Source organism: Melampsora larici-populina (assembly GCF_000204055.1).
Source record: "Melampsora larici-populina 98AG31 unplaced genomic scaffold MELLAscaffold_95, whole genome shotgun sequence".
Classification (NCBI taxonomy): Eukaryota; Fungi; Basidiomycota; class Pucciniomycetes; order Pucciniales; family Melampsoraceae; genus Melampsora; species Melampsora laricis-populina.
The window spans coordinates 125941-138218 of NW_006768859.1; the positions used below are offsets into that span (position 1 = coordinate 125941).

The 12278-nt window shown below is 42.5% G+C and overlaps 3 protein-coding genes across 3 annotated transcripts; 2 read left to right on the plus strand and 1 right to left on the minus strand.

Moving 5' to 3' along the window:
- Window positions 1–2657: 2657 nt before the first annotated feature.
- MELLADRAFT_41010 (uncharacterized protein) lies at window positions 2658–3075 on the plus strand (the record flags this gene model as incomplete). The annotated part of the gene is made up of 2 exons (XM_007418521.1): window positions 2658–2715; window positions 2810–3075. 2 exons carry the CDS (start codon window positions 2658–2660, stop codon window positions 3073–3075), a joined length of 324 nt encoding a protein of 107 aa, XP_007418583.1.
- A 524-nt stretch (window positions 3076–3599) lies between these two features.
- Window positions 3600–4259, minus strand: MELLADRAFT_96146 (uncharacterized protein; the record flags this gene model as incomplete). The annotated part of the gene is made up of 4 exons (XM_007418536.1): window positions 3600–3641; window positions 3712–3845; window positions 3914–4055; window positions 4164–4259. 4 exons carry the CDS (start codon window positions 4257–4259, stop codon window positions 3600–3602), a joined length of 414 nt encoding a protein of 137 aa, XP_007418598.1.
- A 1303-nt stretch (window positions 4260–5562) lies between these two features.
- MELLADRAFT_41001 (uncharacterized protein) lies at window positions 5563–7441 on the plus strand (the record flags this gene model as incomplete). The annotated part of the gene is made up of 3 exons (XM_007418520.1): window positions 5563–5886; window positions 6023–6932; window positions 7005–7441. Coding segments are annotated over 3 exons (1671 nt in total), but the record flags the coding sequence as incomplete, so codon positions are not given.
- Window positions 7442–12278: the final 4837 nt, after the last annotated feature.

The window sequence follows — 12278 nt, forward strand, 5'->3', positions numbered from 1 at the left end:
AACACGCAACAAAAACCAGCTCCAGATGCTGTGTTGTGGTCAGTACCACAACAGAAAAAGGTGAGGTCAGGTTGTGCGGTACCTCAACCATTGCACAACAGCGCCTCAAGAACACTGAATTGTATTTTTGGCAGCAATGCAACAAATGTTGTTGTGGCCCAAAAGAACCATTGATTTGACAGATCTTGTTGCACAGCAGATCAGGCCGCAACCTAGAAATTGATTCTCCGCTGTGGTGTGGTCAGAAAAACCACAACGCAGGCGCAGCACAGCACGCAACACCTGCATTGCTGGCCCAGGCTTGCTTAGAGGCTCTTAACAACGGGTATATCAGTTGTTCAATTGACTTCAATAGCCAGTATAGATAGAATGACCCATAAGGTTGTTTGCATCCTGTTACAAATTCCCCAATACTCATCAACTGAGGAAATGGAGTTGTAATGGTATAGGTTTGTTGAGTTTATACAATCATACAAATATGGATATGGTACACACATTGGTAATGAATTGCCAATCATGCAACGTAGTTATGACAAGCTAATGCATTTTCCCACAGCATGTGCAGATAAACCAATGACAACAGCTGTGTTGGTTTGCTTGCAGCCACTTGTTTGCACATGCTTGCATGCTGCATTACCCTTTGACTTCTCTGTCAGAGCCTGCGGCGGGGGGAATTGTGAAACATTGTAATTCTTTGCTTGATATCACATCAGAGACTGCACAAGAAATTTGAATCAAGGAAAGCATTCTTGTATGTGAATATTGTACAAAGATTTCATCAAACACCTCACTAAAGTGATGACCAATCTTGGTCTTCAAGCTTCACCACAAGTGCATAAAGGGGGACACGTGGCTGGTGAGGCTTTGTAGGAAATCTGTCAGAGCAGGGATTTGATTAGGATTCAGATCAAAATTTGAATCTAGTCACAATCCCACAAATTGAAATTCTCACCTTTGTCCAAGAACAATTAAGAAGAACTTGGACAAAGAGAGAAGAATTTTGAATCCGTTGCTCCTTCAGGTATAAGTAGCAATACATGATGATTAAAGTTGAGTTCACAATGATTACATTGATTATTGTTAGCATAACTTTTACAGACATGCCATGAGATTGAAATGAGGAAGAAATTACACAATCATAAAGGTTCATAAACACAAAATCTGAATTGAATCAAACACCTTTACTTTGTCAGGCTTTTGTAAGGTAGGAGAAGTTTGGGAAAGGACTTTCAGGGGGTATGATGCTCATGAGCTAGCTAAATGATACACCATGAGCATGTCACGTTCACCATTTTCAATGTTATCAATGAATTCTTGAAAAAATTATGTACATCATTCATACAGACTGGCAAATGGACCAGAGAATCTAGTGTAGGATTGAAGCAAAGGAGACTTGTCCCCAATAGCATGCTGACCTTTTACAAAAAATACCACTGCACAGTCAAAAGGGTTGCATAGTTGGGACACTGAATTCAAAAAAAACAAAGACCATTGCAAACTAGGAATGCAACCAGAAACAAAGACTATCAGAAATTCAAAAATAGGAATAGAACAGACTACATCTAATCTGCAACACAATTTTTATCTTTTGCCGTGTGACATTAATGTTGGCTATTGTACCTTTTTGTTTTGTATTGTGCTCATGAGATTCCATCCTCATTGCACCCTCAAAAGAGCCAATACCAACACCTTTCTAAAAATGAAATTCCATCCCACCCCACATAAATCATTCAACATCACACGGCTCAGTACATTTGAATTTAGAATGTTCATTGGCTAGTAGGTTCAACCAGAATAAGACCATATTGAGATTATGACCTATCAACATCACTTATTCAAATACTTGTAATAATGCCAAGATCTCTGTCCCTATGTGTTATAATACAATATTGGGTTGAAATTTTAGTTGGAGTTGAGGATATTTAAGGCTGACACTTGGTTGACCACTCAGGTTTTGGGTAAGGCATAACGGGATTGACTGCATGTTTTATGTTGTTGGAGAATGTAAGTTACTCTGTCAACCACAGAATTAGGAAGGTTAAGTAATTTGTCAATTGAAATGGTGTGGGCATGTCTCCACATGGTCTCTAGTCTTTTCAAAGAAAGACTTCTGGGGCCGGCATCTAATTTTTGGACGCAGCCCCAGTCAAGCACCTGGCTGGGTATGTAGGGCACTCTATGGACCCTGAATGCTGCTATTATTACTACAGAAGCTCAATAGTGGTACACAAAGTTACCACATGAAAAACCCACATGAACCCACATGGATTTTTTGACTTTCCCTGCAAAAACCAAAAACTCCATGTGGTTTTTTCATGTGTTTTTCTCATGTGGGTTTCAACTTTGTGTACCACTAGACAAATCCGGCCCTGGTCATAACTTGACGTGAGTCCCTGAAACCGCGGCGTCCCACGGGAGGGGGGCCCTGGAGCCCTGGTCAAGCGCTGCTCAGTGCCGACCCGAAGTCGACAAAAGCGTCCAAGATTTTTTGTTGATCACCACCGATTATTAAGGCGGCCATTATTCAATACCACACAATCTCTGGACGATCGCTACATTTGTCGAGGAGTTTCCGTCAGGGTTCGAAAGAAGGAAGAAACCGATCGAGTGAAAAACAGAACCTCTCCAACCCGTAAGAACTTGTGATCAATACGACGATGGACATTGAAAAGCAGATGAAGGTAGCTGCATCAGCTTATCAAGATGCTCAAACAGGTTCGTCAAGATCTTACTTGATTTACAAGACAATTTTCCAATACCTCAGAGATACCTGAATGAAATTAAACCAAACTGATCTGATTCCTCAAAGAACTTTCCAATCTGATTAGTAGTCGTAGAAAACTTGAATCTCAACTGACTGAAAACTTATCAGTCAAAGCTGAATTTGATCAATTACCCAATGAAGTTGTCGATGAAAATTCACCTGACGTTAGAAAAGTTTATAAATTAGTTGCTAACATACTTATTAAACAAGATACTGCTGAAGCTAAAACTAATGTGAATCGTAGAATTGAAATGTTAACAACTGAACAGTATGTCTTTGTATTTTCTTTTTTTATACGAACTTGCTTTTGACTATTCTTTTCAATGATCATAGATCGAAGGTAGACAAAAAGATCTCTACGTTACAAGCGGATCTAGAAAAGAAGAAATTAGAGGTGAGCAGATTTAAACTTTTCAACCCGATCGTAGTTGGCAAACTACGTGTCTCCCCGAATTGACTGATGATCTCATCTCTGAACAATTTAGCTGGTTCATCTTCAGTCACAGATACAACAGAAACAAGGAACACCCAATACTCCAACTAGCCGGTCCACCTATTGCAGCAGTATAAGCTCCCCCGCATCGTGGCTCATCTTGGACTCTTCTCGCCGACCCACTTGCCTCAGTACAACATTCTCGAACTTGGAAGTCACTCGCAAGCGCAATGATTCCTACGTGCGATCAAAAAACTACAATGTACTTGGGAAGCACAGGTATTTGCAATACTGGGAGACACTAGTACTGGTCCTCATCGATTCATGTAAAATGCTCCTCTGTCTTATAGTACACATATTTTACAGAAAAGACTATACAAAATTATATTCTAAGAAAAACAGTTAGGCTCTCTCTTTACCATTTGGTGCAGGGTGTATGATAATCTAACAAAAAATTGAAACTCAATGAGCGACAAAATGATTGAAATCAATAGATTCAAATCAGAAAACTTACATCAACTGGAAATGGTACAACATCAGAACTTGTGATAGCCGGAATATGATCTCTTTGACTTAGCACAAAGCCAACTAAATGCGAGGAAAAGTCAGAGAGTTGAGATTGAATAGATTTGATGATTTGATCACTATCTAAAAGATAAAGTCAAGATCCAAATGAGCACATTTAATTGTTGAGAATCAGAACTTTCATTACTTACCACCCTCTAATTGATGAGCTGTGTTAGATTGAGTGATTGTAAAACCTATCTCCCAACGTTCCCAAATCACATCTTCTTCCGCAGCTTGATACCAAGGTTTATTGGCTCGATTTGAACGTTTTTCTAAAAACCGCAATGAGAGCTTCGGACCGGAGATTTGTGAAGCGTTTTGCAGAATCATAGACCAAGTAAGAGAATCAGTTAACAAGTTTGTCTAAAAGTAGAATAGATTAGGCGAATGAGATCTTACAATTTGTGAGGTCTTATGATCCAATGCTTTGAATAAGCTTTCTGTTCTCTCTTCAACCAGACTTTCAGTTCCTGGTTCTAAGACTTGAGGCTGCATGGAATCACAAGAAATGTTCAAAAGTTTTCTATCGACCCATGAGAAAATGATGACGGCATACAAATGTTAATCCTAAGACTTCTATGTTCTTTGGTTGAATTGATCCAAAGACGCGTTGGAATAGGATCGAATGAAGTATCGCTATAAGAAATCAAAGAAAGACAGAAATGATGAGGTCCGAGGGCTCAGCTTTGATAGGATGATGTTACTTTGAGCGTACCTCTGATCACATCTCTTGCTACACTTCGAATAATGACCTGTAAATTTTAGACGGTGATCGAACCAGTGAAGGCTTCTTTTGAGTCAGCCTTTCTAATCAGAAGTTCTGTCAAAGTGAGTTTGCCATACAAATTCATGTCGGAAGACTGGGGCAGTACTAGTTCCCATGATCTTTGATATTTCTTGATGATTGAGTTCAGAATGGATTCAACAAGATACTATCACCGCATACATTCACCCCTGATGAGGGATTGAAAAGCCCCGAAGCATGACCCATCGGATACTCCAAGCTCGGGTCAGGGATGATAGAAAGTGATGAACCGAAGAGAGTGCATACACGCTTGACCCGTGACCATCCTCGCTCTTGATCTGATTTGATTTGACACTTGCACTTGAACTTCATCTTTAGCTTCAGAAACCAAAAAAAAAACAAGACCATCAAAAGTAAGTAAACATGTTCAATCGGACTAACATTCTAAGTAAATCAAAAGTAGAACGAAGAATCTGATGGAGAATGCTAATTAATGAATGATTTGATTTGTGAAGTAGATCGATTGGTCAATTCTTCAAAATGGCAGAAGAACTACCACCACCACCACCAACAACAGCAGCAGATCAAAGTAATCAAGGCAATCAACTTGAAATCGGTAACACTTTTCAAAACCAAGAACAGCAATTTCAATTAAACCCAAATTATCAAAATAATGAAAATCATAAAAGACCCAGATTAGATCAACCTTCAGTCTCTCCACAACAACTACAAGCTTACCATCATCAACAACAATTACAACAATTAGATCAATCTCAACACTTACTTCCTAATCCAAATCAAAACGAACATTCATCGCGCGATCATACCCCTTTCTCATCAATACCCGCAGAAACTCAACCTATTCAACAACCTCTTACTTCCTTTTCTTCAGCTCCTACTCAACAACTACCTTCGATCACCAGTAATGCTCCTGAATCGACCATTCCATCTTTCGATTCTGGTTCACAATCAGCACCCAGTCAACCACCACCACCACCACCGATAATCGAAATCAGCAAACAGAATGCACCATCTGTCACGTCTCCTTCTCCAAAAAAGAAACCAGAAGAGATAGCTAAGCAATACCTTTTATCACAAACTCAACCGATCATCATCCCATCCTATGCATCCTGGTTCGATCTTGATACCATTCATCCACTTGAACAAAAGGCTTTACCTGAATTCTTCAATGGTCGTAATCGATCAAAGGTTCCATCGATCTATAAAGATTACCGTGATTTTATCGTTAATAGCTATCGACTCAATCCTTCCGAATATCTCACTCTAACTTCGTGTAGAAGAAACTTGGCAGGTGATGTATGCGCGATTATGCGCGTTCATGCTTTCTTAGAGCAATGGGGTATCATCAACTATCAGGTTAGAATTATTTTGTCATCTTCATTGTCTACCATTCTCTTTCATACACGCGTATCTGTTCATCCCTTTGTCATACGTTCATCGAAGGAGTTTTTGACGCGCTTTTGCTCTTGATTCGCAAATTGACTAACTCTAGGTCGATGCTGATACGCGTCCAGCCCCCGTTGGCCCTCCCTTCACTGGACACTTCCGTGTACTTCTCGATACTCCACGGGGTCTTATGCCGCTCCATTCCGGTGTAGTCACTAAACACAATAAGAACCCTCCAAACCTTCTCACTCCCGATGTACCTCATCCATCCCAATCATCTGAAACCACTCATACTTTATACAATCATGCACTTCAAATCCGCAAGAACATCTACGAGCGCACCGAGACAGGTCACGAAGTAGAAGTGGATGAAGCCAAGGTTCAAAACATGCTGCAATCAAATGGGACTACCAATAACGAGCTAACTGCTGAGCGTAGCCCGATTCAATGCGATGTCTGTTCAGTCGAATGTACCAAACTCTCATACCACCACACCAAACTTCGCACCTACGATCTATGTCCAGGTTGCTATAGCCAAGGTAGATTCCCTAGCACCATGAACGCTGCCGAGTTTATTAGAATGGACCGAGACCCTTCAAACCCACCTATCCCAGCAGAATGGAGCGACCAAGAACGTTTACTCTTACTCGAGGGCTTGGAGATGTTTGCGGACGATTGGGAAAAGATTGTAGATCACGTGGGTGGCACTAAAACGAAACAACAATGTATCTTAGAATTCTTGAGATTACCGATCGAGGATGAGTTCTTGAAATCCGTCGAAAAGGATGTGGGAGGACCTGTGGGGTTAGGAAAGATGCCATTGAATGGAGTCGAGAATCCAGTAATGTCAGTCTTGACTTTCTTGATGAGTCTAGTCGAACCGGATGTCACAGCAAGATTGGCAGGTACTTCAATTGAGAATATCAAAGAGGACATCGAAAGCGAGTTAGTAAGAGATAGCGAAAACTTGGCTAGGAAGGAAGTGGAAGAGGAGAAGAAAAAGCGGAAGGCTCCTGGTGATGATCGAGTTATCCCATCCGGTAGTTCTCGAGCAGAAGATATGACGACAATCCAAGATGAAGGAGAAGATGGTAACACGGCCATGGAAGTTGATGAACCGACAATGAAAATTCAACCCATCCAAACGACATCTCCCAAAGTTCAGAAGCCTATCGAGAAGATGGTAGGGATCGCACTAGGTTCAGCAGCTACAAAAGCTTCAACTCTAAGTTCAGAAGCAGATTCAGAGATGAATAAATTACTCGGTAATCTAACAGAACAGACCGTGAATAAATTAGAATTAAAATTACAACAATTTGAAAAACTCGAATCATTAGTTGAAATTGAAAGAAGGAATTTAGAGCAATTTAGACAAAGTTTATTGATTGAACGGATGACGTTAGTTAAAGAGATTGGAAAAGCAAGAGATTTGGAAAGTGGAGGAGTGAAAGCTAAAGAAGTTGAAGGTTCTGATGTCACTAATTCAATGATGAATGGTGGATTAGGAGTAATGGAAATTGCTTGAGTGAAGGAAATGATGAAAAAAAGTCTATCTGAATGATTCATTGAGGAGGAATGGAAGATGAAAAAGGTATATAGAATTGGAAATATCAGAATGAGATCAAAAGAAAAAAGTTTTGTTGATTGATCGAGATTTCAGTCGTTTTATTATTTTGTAGTTTGTAATCTTTTGTTCAATGTTCCTTTTTTGTTTCCCAAAAAAAACAGAAAATGGAAAGAAGACCATTAAATCCATTTACAATTTTTGTTTTTGTTTTTGTTTTTTTGTTTGCTCAGAAGAGATGATGATTATTGAGTTTGTGTGATGATCTTAGGATCTGGGGATGAATTGGAACAAATTGTAATAGATCAGCAAAAAAGCAGAATGGATGATGACATGCACCAACACCGGGTCAGCTAAGCTATCTGTAGCTGTCACGCAGCGGAGCGTAGTGGTTTTTTAGCCCCGCTGCGTCACATTGGGAGCGTAGCTCTTTACTTGAGTACGCCGTAGCGCTACGGACCCCAGCAAGAATGACATTCTTTGAAAGAGCTGCGCTGCCGCTCCCGTAGCACCGTTACCCGGCACCGTAGCTCCTGGGCCGGGTACCAAAGTCCCCATCGGGTCACTAACTGATTCGCCAACAGGGGAACATCCCGATTTGGATATCTTATACCATACTCTCAATCTAACATCACCAACAGACACCATCACACCCTTTGACACCCCGATTTGGACTAGCTATCGACCCACGGTGGCCTAACCAACACACTTGCAGCTCGAAGGTCACGATGGCAGAAACGAATTGGTTACCAATGAGAACCAACTCAAAATACTTCTATGTAAGTCCACTCCTTGCTTCACGTTTCCTTCTCGCATCCTTTGAGCGACTTATTTTTTCAACTTACATCATTCAATTCTGACTTCGACTTCCTTTCTTCATTCTCTAACTTTCAGCTATTCAATTTTTCACCCTTCCTAAATAACCAACCTACCATGTCTTCAGTCACTTCAGAACGTCCAGCGCGCTCTCACAAGCAGACAAATAACCCCAGCATGATTGCCCCTAGTCCTGATTCACGCCGCCGTGTTACACTGGACAGTATCATCTTAGCACCTACCAAGTCTCAAAAGAAAAAAAAAATGATAGCTCGGTCTTGGTTGTTACCTCATCTGATGTAGAATTGGGATCTGTCGCTGGCGGTCGAAAGCGAAAGAAGGCTACGGTCTCAATTATCACCTCTGATTCTGATTCGGAAACGAGCTCTCAAAGTGTCCTTGTCACCAAGAAGAAGACGAAGAAACGTCATACTAAGGGTAAATTGTCAAAGGCAAATGAGGTCAGTCTTTCAATATCATTCTTTCTTTCCCTCATTAACACCTCGCTAAATCTTCTGCCATTCTTCCTTGTCATACTCAAACCATCAGACTCCTCCAGAAAACGTTACGACTGCAATGCTACGCGCTGATTCTGATTCCGATAATCAGAAGATTGAATTAAAACGGCGCAAGGTCGACCATCCTGATAGCGAACTTGGCAAACTGAAGGCTTATTATGGAACACCATTCCACGGTGTTGACTCCCGGGGCAAACACGATGTAAGTGCCTATTCTAGATCAACAAGGGAAAATTTATCACTGACAAAGCGTGGTTTGTTTGCATACATGATGTTACTATTAGGATCCCACTAAGGCTCCTTTATCTTACCCGTGTCGATTTTGTAAGAGAAATAAAGACGACCCAGTGAGGGTGAGTCTAAGTAATCTCACAGGCAACCTTCGAGTCCATCGAGACGGATCGAGTCAAGATGGACGATCCGATGTAGGCTGCCCTGGCCGCCTCAAGGCTCGACAGATCGATCCTTCCCTTGCTCCACCCTCAGTTCAAGAGACCCGTAAGGCACTTGCTAAGTCTAAAGGCCCAATTGACAACTTTGTCGTAGCCACATCATCTGCTCCCTTCTCCAATCTGACCCTCAATCAGATGGCCTGCACTTGGCTGATTCGCCAAGCGCAACCATGGAGCCGAATAGAAGATCCGATCTTGCGAGGTATGATTCGGTACCTTTGGAAGGAAGCCAGTTTGTACGGAAGACGTTGGGCCTGTAAGACCTATGGTCATTACACATCACCAAATACAAACACTTAATAATTAACACTTAACTTAGGCCTCTTGTTTTCATTATCTATAAAGTTGTTTTCGAGTCCTTCTTGCTTCTGGTTCCTTAGAGATATCGGGACTAATCTCCTGCCCTTTATCCTTCGGAACCAGGTATGATTTCATTACTTCTCTTTTCTCAATTTCTCTCTGATTACTAGATAGCCTGCCTTAGAGATATCGGGACTAATCTCCTGCCCTTTATCCTTCGGAACCAGCGCTTTCCGTCGATATTGAAATTTACAGATTAGCTCTCTTGGGTTCTAGAAACCTTTGCTGTGCTCTTGCACAGTGTCCCGTCCGTCGTATCCAGTGAAGGTTCTCACGAACCTTACACTTTTTTTTTCTCAAACCCAAAACGAAAATCCGAAAAAAAAAAAATTTTACTTCAATTCAAAATTAATACAACCGATACGTCAATTCAGCTGAATGCGACACATCAAACCAATTGAGTCCGAAACAGTTAACTAAACTCAAATTTCTTACGCATTCAACTACCCCACAATTGATCGTCGTGTATGCCGGCACGTCGATTAGCTCCAACCACCAAACCTAACGGCCCGCCAGAACCTCTGCCAGATCCAGAAGCGATTATACGCGCGAATCGACGACTGCACCGTCAATCCAGACCAGATCCAAACATCGCCAGACAAGCCATCTCTCAACAACAACAGCCACTCACGCCTTCTCGTAACCGAACAGACCAAATACTGCCAGTGACCCCAATCCATCGCCGTACCGAACCTTCTGCCTTGCCTCCACTGCCAGAGTCAGACGAATCGCCGTTGTCCTCTTTACCACCGTCTCCTACGCCAGGCCGCATCTCACCTAAACCTTTCCCGAAGATGACCGACCAACCTACCAAGCCAGGTAATCAAGACTCAGACTTGATGAAAGCCATCGTCGAATCCCAGCTAGCCAGTAATCGTCGAATGGAAAAGTTTGAAGATTTGATGATGAAGCTCTTGGTGTCCAAGGAGCCGAAGCCTGGTGATGATACCCCGGATGAATCCAAACCACCCGGTGGATTAGACTTAGCGAAGTTTCGCACGTCGGATGGGCCTGTATATAAGGGACCATACCGTGACGCCGAGCCGTTTCTCTTGTGGTATTCGTCATTGAAAACATTCTTCCGCACTAAAGGTGTGACGTTGGACAAAGACCGAATTACGCTAGTCGGGAATTTCCTAGAAGAGCCGAACGCCCACGCTTTCTACGAAGGGGGTTTCGAAAAGTTTATCATGGGGACTTGGAAAGATTTCCTCGTCCAACTTTTTGACTCATGCTTACCCGGTGACTGGAAGGAGCGACTTTACGAGAAAGCTCAACATTTGAAGATGTCGCCATATGAAGACTTTATCTCCTATAGCACCAGAGCTCGTGGTATCCAGATTCTGATCAATTTCCATACTATCATGTTGAACGATCATCAGCTAGCGACCTTTGTAGAGTACGGGATGATCGAAGAACTGAAGACAGCCGTCAAGTTGTGGGGGTTTACGAGACACACTAAGGACTTTGCTTATCACACCTTCGAAAATCAGTGTGAAACTCTCTACGCCTCTTTAGTCGCTTCTCACGCCATCACCAAGAAGACCAGGACGTTTCCTACCACTGCATACAATCACAACGCTTCACAGAGTCGCCCTAGGATCGCCGCGACCAACACTCCAGGCAGATTAACCGATGAAGAATTCCAGTGGAAGATTCATTCATACTTAGATGTTCTCGGCAAGTGTCATTTCTGTAAGGGGTACTGCGGTAGCGAGTACCGAGCCTGCAGAGGCCCTTATGTTAGGGAGAAGGTTGTTTTTCCTCCTGGGTATGTGGCTCCTCCGAAACCGGCGAATTACGTCCCACCTAAAGCTAGATCGTCGCCTCCTGGAGCTCATAATCAAGCCGGCCGAACCAATCAACCGCCAGCGGGACGACCAGCACAGTCTTATGCGAAAGTGGCGGCGGCTGGAGAATTCCCAGATATGGACGAAGCATCAGTGGCAGCTCTACAAGCTCTAGACGACGAGCTCGACTTAGCAGAAGCCGAAGGGTGCGTTCCCCCCCCAAAGTCTCCTCGTGTCATAATTGAATTCAACTGCAATGGCAAAACCATACGAGCGCTAGCTGACCCAGGGGCTGAGGTTAACCTTCTGACAGATCGGGTGGCAGAGGAACTTCGCCTTAATCGGAGGAAACTTGTGAAACCAACGCACCTCAGCCTTGCAGTAGCCACCGAATCATCTCCTGCGCCTTTGACTCATTTCACGACGATCAACCTGACTGAACCAACGTCAGGAAGACGGTTCGATCGTACATATTGCAAGTTAGGGGATGTTGGAGGGGGATTTGATATGATCTTAGGAACTCCTTTCTTCAATTTATTTCAATTATCTGTTTCTGTCAATCAACGTGCTATCACTTGTGAGCGAACTGGATTTAAAATTTTTGATTATCGAGTGTTGGAGGAAATAAAAGAAAAACATGCCAAGCTGTTGATTCCACGTATCACCGAGCCTTTGAAAGAGTGCAGCGAGCCCTGGGAGTGTGAACTGAGTGTGCGAGAGGATCTATCATTGATGAGTATAAATGAGAATAGTGAGGCTCAAATACTTGAAGAATTCAGAGACCTGTTTCCTATTGATATACCGGCAGTGTCAGATGAAGCCGAAGACGAAGGACTATTTGTTGACGCGTCCTTTCCTGAGA